The following is an 8883-nucleotide window of genomic DNA, read 5'->3' on the forward strand; positions in this document are numbered from 1 at the left end:
TTGAGGACAGATGTATAAAGTTATGAATCAGTAACAAAAATTTGGCGAGGTGGTTAGCGAGCCTCTCACCAATGTCGTTGTGAGTTCAAATTCATCTCACGGTGGCTTTCTTTTCCGGTCGTACCTGGGAAAGTCTACCAGCAGCCAGCTGATAGTTGCGGGTAAATTTCCTCTGCCATATTGTGGTTTAAGTGAAATATTCTTGAGTACGATGTGAAACACCTATCAAATAAATAATTAAATATACCGTTTGAACATGTCGTCTAGCTAGGCGGACATTGATAAAAGGGAGTACTCGGCCTTAATCAGTGCGTTAATATGTATTGAAAATCCAGGGATGAAACAGGGGAGATAACTTTGTCAAGGATGTTGACACCAAACTGTTAATCTGTGGAGAACCTTGATCTATCCTCTTGTGCAGGGTTTTAATTTGTAGTACTCTTAGGGGATGTAGAGAGATTATGGATGCAATGCTTTCACTGAAGGAGTCATTAACTTTCTGATGCACCATAAGCTTTTTTAACATCTCTGTGGCTCGATCTAGCAGATGGATGTAACATAAAAACCAGGAGTCTTTCAACATAACATCAGATCGATAGGTTTGAGTGGTCTGCTGTGGAGATTTCCTCCTCCCATAAAACTGACAGCACCACTATATATGCGAAATAATTTTATGTACAGCGTTTAGTCAAATCAAATCAGTAAAATACCATCAAAGGATCAGAAATCTGGAAAGGAGCCATCAATGTAGGGGAGATCAATTTTGAGATTGTTGAGGTAGAACTTCTGTGACATATTACATGAAGTCCCAACTTTGACAGATCAGTCATCGTGGCTCATTCAGAAATTCACAATTCTTTGTATGTTTTAAAATAAAAAGTAGTCATTTAATTAATATTCAAAATGGTGATGGATTACTAACTCTAGTAATTCATGATTCAACCCTTAACAAATCAAGTAAGAACAACATAGTAACACTAGTTTTTTTCAGAGATCTGAGTGACATTTTTTTTAATTAAATTGGTGACCAGTTGATATGACCAAGGTACAAACAATAGCAAAACCAAGAGATAACAACCATGTGTGACCTTAATTTACGTAGAAAAAAATATTTGTTAATTATTTATAGCCACAAATGTTGAATATAGAAACAATTGCTTATGCAAACTTAATTAACAATCATATATTTACATTTAACTATAATATTCATATTTACACATTTTTACAACTTAAGCATGGTAAAAATCAGTAATATAACATTTCAGCTGCGTAGTGAGTGATACCTTGAACAAGGGTTTGACTAGAATAACGACACCACAGCCGCCATAGGGGATTGTGGGATAGCCAGAGATGGTTATGTCGCTAAAGTAATTTTGTATCACTGACTGAAATGAAGACAAAAGGATTTGTTGAAATTTCCCGTAATCTTTTTGCTGACTGAAGTGATTAGCTTGCAGGGCTTTTTATTTATTTTATTTATTTGATAAGTGTTTTATGCTGTACTCAAGAATATTTGACTTATACGACAGCGGCAAGCATTATGTTGGGAGGAAACCAGGCAGAGCCTGGGGGAAACCCAAGACCATCCGCAGGTTGCTGGCAGACCTCCCCACTTGTGGCCGCAGAGAAAGCCAGCATGAACTGGACTTGAACTCACAGCGACTGCATTGGTGAGAGGCTCCTGGCTCCCCTAGGCGTTTTTAAATTTGAGAATAAATAATGTACAATCAGTTGTTGCCCTCATTGTTTAGCACATTGTTGGAAAAAGCCTTTATATCTCTTTTAAAGATAACATGAGCCCACAAGGCAATATTTACACAATTGTCTTAAAATATGCTGAAAAAAAATATTCTTCAGCTGTTTGCACAATACATATGTTGGTTATTGGGAGTTGTTTTTATAAGTGGCTTGTATATTATGGCTTGCCATCATTATGATCAGATTTATACAAGTTATATGACTGAGGAGTTCATTTTATGTGATTAATCATTAAATTAATTTCATGGCCCAGGGATCACAAAGCGATTTTAGAGTTTTTAATCATTAAATTTTTAACTGAAATAACGTACCAAAAATTTACGTTGGCAAGCAATATTTTGATCTTGTTACATCATAAATAACAATTTTGAAGTGATTTGAAATTTTGACTTAAGTCTAATATCACTTTGTGATCCCGGAGCATGATCCTCTTGGTGTATGTGATCCCCTTGATCACTTGTCAAGTTTTCCAGGGTTTCATTCAAATGATCTGTTCACCCCAGTTCAATTCATGAACAGTTTAGTCACTATGAACCCTTTCTTGTGAGTTCAAATGATCCTTCGCCCCACTTTCATGATTAAATCTGATTGATCACTGTTCATAACAATTTCATCTCTTACAGCTTGTTCGGATCACGCTATATTTGTGAAAACTTTGATCACTCGTTTGAACAATTTCATTTCTGGGAGTTAAATTCAAATGACCTCGATCATCGCCTTGTCTTCGTGCCGAGTTTGATCATTTGATCAAAGATCAGGTTCATCTAATATGGAAAGTCCCACAGCAGAATGATTCGATCACTCCAAGCATGTTCATGTGGAATATGTAGATTACTCCGAATGTAGGAGGAAAGCTGTCACTCTTCAGTTTGTTCCACGCTGACATTGCCTTGAAGTCTGTCCAGGGACAATTCTCCCACATATATAAATAATACTGCTAGACAAGGTACAAGGAGTCTCTCTCTCCAGGTAATTGATTAATTTAGCACACATAGACACATCAACGAATCAGGAATAAATTAGTACAGGAGATAGAGTGTTGTCTAGGAGTACGACGAGCCACGCATGTCTGAGTGTACATTTCTTCTGTCGTATCCACCCCGACTAAGATGCCCTGAGGGTGACGGGTGCGCGGAGTGTGACAGATGAACAGAATGTGACAGGTGTGATGACGGTGATGGCTGAGCAGAATGCGACGCGTAATGGTGGGGAGTTGGCCATGGGTAGTCATGGCACATCACGTCACTCCCCCTGGTGCTGTGAGAAGGGACAGAACTCTGGGAAAATCTCTCCTCTTCCAAGGAATGGTGATGGTCGAAATCTGTGGAGAAGTGAAAATGAGCGGTGAGAAATTTGGTAAATAACATCCATGTTGTGTTAATAGCGAAAGATAGAGAATTTTTTAGAAGACGTCTGTAGTTTTTCTTTCATAATGAATCAGTGAAATTACTGGTGGCTTTTTTTTAACTTTTTTATTTTAATATTTGAAAATTTGGTAACTATAGTTAATTTAAATCTGCTTCATTACCCAAGCCGAAACTATTAGATTGAGAAAATTGAATTGCAGACTAGACAATTCAGTCAACAATCATTAACTTGTATTTTCAGTGAATATTAATTAAAGCTGTTACCTGGTTGATGGACCCATTGGATGTCGTCTTGACTGAGGCCCCGCCCACTGTCACCTGTGGAACTGTTACTCTGTCCGTCTGATTTCACCAACATGTCCTCCGTGTAACCCATCTGAAAGAATAATTCAGAACCTTCAGTAAAGTATATTATTACTCTGTAAACTTGCCTTTCTTAGTTTCTGATTAGCTGCCTTATTTATCATACTGTAGTGTATGATTTTGATCATGTTAATTTTGCCATGAGTTTTTATTTTAACCGTATTCTTCATCATGTTGTCTTATTTACAGTCAAGGTACAGTAATGGTCACCGTATACAGGTTTTTAGCATCTTTATAGGTGAAAGCAGTAGCCTATAAAGGCGTTTATGTAAAGGTTGTCTCCCCTTGTACAAAAATCTACTACCATGTGTTCAACTACAGGAGTGCTAATGAAGAGGAGACTTGCAGATTTTACAATTGGTTTTTTTTTTAAACCAAGATTAAACTTAATGTATTTAATTTTTACAAAAAATAAACTCAAGAATGGCTGATTTAGATTCTAAAAAGCATGAATTTGTGTTTTGTTTGTTGTTACATGGAATAGCTGTTCTGTTTACTGTCAGATGTGTAAGTGGGCTTTCTGCCAGTAGGCATGGAATTCAAATAAACCAAAATCATAAACCAAAAAAACAAGAAGGTTTTCTCTGTGGAGAACTCAAGTCGATGAATAATGGTGTGGTTGGTTAAAATCTGATTGCAGTGGTTTTCCTCTGGGCTGTACCACAAAGCTGATCATCTGACCGTAAAATTGGTCAAATATTCTGGATGATAGCATAAAACATCAGCCAAGGGTAAATCAATTAATCAATAAAAAAAAATGCTTTGATCCCAAAACCTAGTCTGATGGAAAGCATTTTACATCCTTTGTGCAAAATGTTCCATATTTATTTATTTTATTGCTGGTGTTGAATGCCGTGCTGGGGGGTTTATGGTTGGAAGAAATCCTAGTAAACCATTGATACCTGACAAACCTCCTTCATACACTTGGTTCAAATTTCCAACCCAAGTCGCTAGAGTTATAATTTCTAGGACACTAGCTCATTGGTCAAGGGTACAGAATGGTCATGGTCTGTTTCATGGAACCTGGTTTGATAGTTCAGTGCTGATTGTGAGAGCAGTGAAGAAAGAGTAAAATAAATGTTACCTTTGGCGTGTGATGTTCTTCTGCTGGGAACACTTGGAATGTCGGATTGGTGGGATCTTTTGCCTTATACAGCAGTCGGTCATCTCTCCCCACCTGTGTTGGGGCAGACTGCAGATTCTGAGGGGCTCGGTCTCTATTGATGATTATGTCTGCTGAACTGGTCTTTTTTGAATCATACATGGAGTTCCAAGTTTTCTCACCAGCGGGCGTTTGGGATTTGTCTTCTTTCTCCCCAGAGTCATCAGTGTTTTTGTTTTTTCGGCGGCGAACCAGACAAATGATGATGACAATTGTACCGGACACAATGGCTGACACGGCCAGAATGCAGATGGCAATGGTCAAGTTGGTTCTGCCAGCTAGTCCGTCCAGCATTGGAAGTGGCCGATCATCCAAGTGAACAATAATAAAGAGCCTCATTTTGGCTGAAAGGGCAGGATCACCATGATCTGTGGCAATAACAACAACCTCCAAAGTTCTCTTCCCTTGTTGTGTCAGCGGTTTGGCAAGGGTTATAATACCAGATGAATGATCCACGTGAAAGAAGGATGTCGAAACTGTGTCACTTTCAAAGGCATATTTTACCCTGGAGTTGTTCCTGTCATCGGCATCCGAAGCTCTGATGTTCGTGACAACTTTACCGACTTTCAGAGAATTGTATATGGTCACGGTGTTGTTGTGCTCATTGGGAAAAACGAAGACGGGTGTGTTATCATTAACATCAGCAACTTTTACTGTCAGAACAAGAGAGCCCGTTTGCTGAGGTGTACCCTTGTCAGTAGCCAGTATCTTCAGCTGATAACTTTCTACCAGCTCTCTGTCCAGGGTTGAGGAAGTAATGATTGTTCCATTCGTAGGTTGAATAAGGAATGGAGCCTTATTGTCTGGTGATATGCTGTACATCACTTCACCACCCAGTCCAAGGTCACGATCTGTTGCGGTGAGATGCCCAACAACTGCCCCCTCGGACTGTTTCTCAAGGACAGATAACTCTAGAGAAGACACTCCAAAGTTTGGTGCCTCATCATTTTCATCAAGAACTGTAATGGACACTGTCGCGGTGGAAGAGTGAAACGGTGCAGCATTGTCCATGGCAATAATGTCAAAAACGACTTCGGGAGTAAGTTCACGGTCAAGTTTTGAACTCACTATGACATCTCCATTACTTAAGACCTGGAAAAACTGAGCACCTGTAGCATTGATTTTATAAGTCACTCTACCGTTTTCACCAATATCCAAGTCCGTAGCTGACACTTTTATAATGACATCCCCGTTTTGTGGATTCTCTCTTGTCTCTGTGTGATAAAACTGTTGCGAGAACTTTGGAATGTTGTCATTGGAATCTTCTATTTGAATGGTCAGTACTTGGACGTCTTGTTTTGGTGGAGAACCTCTGTCGGAGCAGGACACTGTTAGGTTGACGAGGGGTTCACTTTCTCTGTCTAGGCTAGAATTGAGTAAGATTTTAAATTCACTACCGAAAATATGGGTCAGTTGAAATCTGTTGCCAGCCAGTTTACAAATTACTTCACCATCTCTCCCAGTGTCACCGTCAAACACAGACATCCGGGTGATGAAGTCACCGGGCACTAGGGTCTCGGAGACGGCAATGCGCTGACGGCCAGGAGGAAGGTTAAAAGTGATTGCTGGGGTGTTGTCGTTGACGTCTAGAACCTGGACTTTGACTGTCGTCTGGGCAACCCTAGGCGGCGAGCCCCCATCCTTCGCTTCGACTTGAAACTCGTAGAGCTCAGTATTTTCAAAGTCCAGTGGTTGTTGCAACACAAGGTCTCCGGTAGAGGAGTTGAGGAAGAAGATGTCTTTGGTGGTCTGCGGTGTTAAGGTGGGGAAGTAGTAAGTCACCTGTCCATTGATGCCCTGGTCCAAGTCCTGAGCACTCACCTGCAGTAAAGGGGTCTGGACAGGTGTAGTCTCAAGAACACGCAGGTCATAAACAGCATCGGTAAAAACCGGATGATGGTCGTTAATGTCTGAGATGGAAATCGTAATGGTTGCTGTGGCAATTTTGGATGGTGATCCCTTGTCTCTAGCCACCAATGTCATCTGCTGTTGCTGAGATCTTTCATGGTCCAACAGGCGATTTACAACAACCCGGAGATTGGAACTTCCTGATGTTGTCTTGTCGTACACAAGACGAAATGTCCCATCACTGCCTTGTAGCTCATAGCTAAGTTCAGCATTTATGCCGATATCCTGATCTACAGCCTGTTGAATTTGAAAGCTGTCTCCGACTTTGGCCGACTCGGAAAATGTCACTTGCATGTTAGGGTTGGGAAACTCAGGCGAGTTGTCATTGATATCCAATATTGAAACAGAGACATTCAAAATACTGAAGAAATCTGTGACCGTCGAGAGTGCACCTATAGACAGGTTGACCATGCAAATGGGATTCTGACCACAAATGATTTCCCTGTCGAGTTTATCGGCTGTTCCCAAAATGCCAGTTCGTTCATTAACACTGAACAGTTTCACATTAGGGTTTCTTTGAGGCAGAAGGGAAAACCTTAGGCTGTTAAACTCCTCTGTGGTCAGATTAGCCCTAAGTTTGCTGTCGGTCGCAACGTTTCCGATAAAAGTCCTTGCCCTTTGCTCTTCTGTCACGAGGTAATTCAAGCGTAGATTCCCATGGATCGTTCCAAAGAAACATCCAAACAACAGGAAGCCACAGAGCACTGCCACTCGCTGCATCATGTTGGTTGCCGTTTGCTCTCTCGCTCACCACAGTTTTGTTGAAGGCTTTTGTTTTTTTCGCTCAAGGAAGAGAAGGAAGTTCTGTTTTGCTGGCAGGTAGTCCTGAAGGTCTATCAGAGCGTCTCATTAGGAAGGTTTGCTTCTGATCTGAAAGCAGAGAAATTGAAAAAAGAGGAGTCAAATTTAGCCGTGTTGGGTGAAAAACAGTTGAGAGAGAAAATGAATGGGATGAATCCACCAAGAGAAGAATCTATTGGCTTTGTGTTTTAAGGCAGGTTATTGTTTTTTTCAAAAAGCCAGTTGGATAGCTTCTTAATTCTAGTAAAAACCTTCATAATGATCCGCTGTGAAATTGAGCCCAATTATCGTTTAGAATGTGATGTAATTTTAGCCAGCATCATGAGGTAAACATCGAAAGCCTTCGGGCAAATGTCCAAGAATTTAGGTTTTGCATTGAACAGAGTCATTCAGCTGCTGTAAAGCCTTGCAAAGATGCATCAGTGCAGGAAAAGAATATATTCTGTTCAAATTTCACATGGTTTTTGACATTATTTGCCATATGTTGACTAGTGGCTTTTGTCATGGCTCTTGACAAGTGGAAGAAACTGAAAGCAGATCCGGTCAAAAAGCTTTGTTTTTAAATAATGAATGGATTGCATTGATAACACACTTGCTCCACATGTAGTACTTAGTAAGTCATGTACATTCATTATTCAACAACTATTATTTGTCGGCAGAATTCCCACTGAAAAGCCCTTTTATTGCTGATTATGTTACCTATTGTTTCACATTGAAAGAGCATTTTCTATAAAATGAAAAAAGGGAAGAGTATCAAATGAAATCCAGCGTCTTTGGTTTTGAGGTTGAGATCAATATTTAAGCCTGTTTATTTCATATTATATGGCGGCTGTAAAGTGAGCAAGGCTTTATTATCATTTATTGATTGCTCTTTGCGCTATGCTTTAAGATCAATGCAGTAGTGCTATTGATACCTATTATTTTTGCCAATTCATTGTCGCCTCAAGTCTCACAGAGTTACATTATCTGGGCGACATGAACAGGGTTTATTTTTTGTAAGGATGACCTATTATGACTGCCAAGAGGAAAATTGAAACCTTGATAAAGCACTTATCAGAATTTTTTTCACTCCAACCTTGCCATATCGACTCCTGACACTCATGTGCTTGCTCACTTGAACTCTGGCGTTTCTTTCATGAAAATTGAATTTGTGTGTTATATTTAAATGAATGCTAGTGATAAATGAAGAAATCGTGTAATAACATGACTTAACATTAGGAGGATATTGAACCTAGCCTAAGAGAGGTGTGGGTTGGAGGCTAGGAAATCCACCTATTTCTGTCACATTTATGCCTCTTTTTTTTTAGCCCACCTACAGTGACAGGAAATGTCCACAAAGAGGTGTCAGGTAGAAGAGATTGAGGTCTCTGCTCACGCAGGTATGCTAAACCACAATCTATGAGCTGTTAAAATCAGCTATCAGCCCTTTAGAACATGAAGCATGTTATTGAAAGCCAGCAATTTGTAATCTTTTATTTTTTTTTCTTTTTCATTTTGGAAAAGGACATAAAGTATAATGACTGT

General features: G+C 39.8%; 1 protein-coding gene across 1 annotated transcript; it reads right to left on the reverse strand.

Annotated features, from left to right (window-relative positions):
* Nucleotides 1-4524: 4524 nt before the first annotated feature.
* On the reverse strand, nt 4525-7359 carry LOC135473338 (protocadherin gamma-A4-like). Its single transcript, XM_064753187.1, has one exon. It carries the CDS (start codon nt 7279-7281, stop codon nt 4525-4527), a length of 2757 nt encoding a protein of 918 aa, XP_064609257.1. The 5' UTR covers nt 7282-7359.
* Between the last annotated feature and the right edge of the window lie 1524 nt (nt 7360-8883).

The sequence above is a fragment of the Liolophura sinensis genome, chromosome 8 (assembly GCF_032854445.1).
Source record: "Liolophura sinensis isolate JHLJ2023 chromosome 8, CUHK_Ljap_v2, whole genome shotgun sequence".
NCBI classification, from domain to species: domain Eukaryota; kingdom Metazoa; phylum Mollusca; class Polyplacophora; order Chitonida; family Chitonidae; genus Liolophura; species Liolophura sinensis.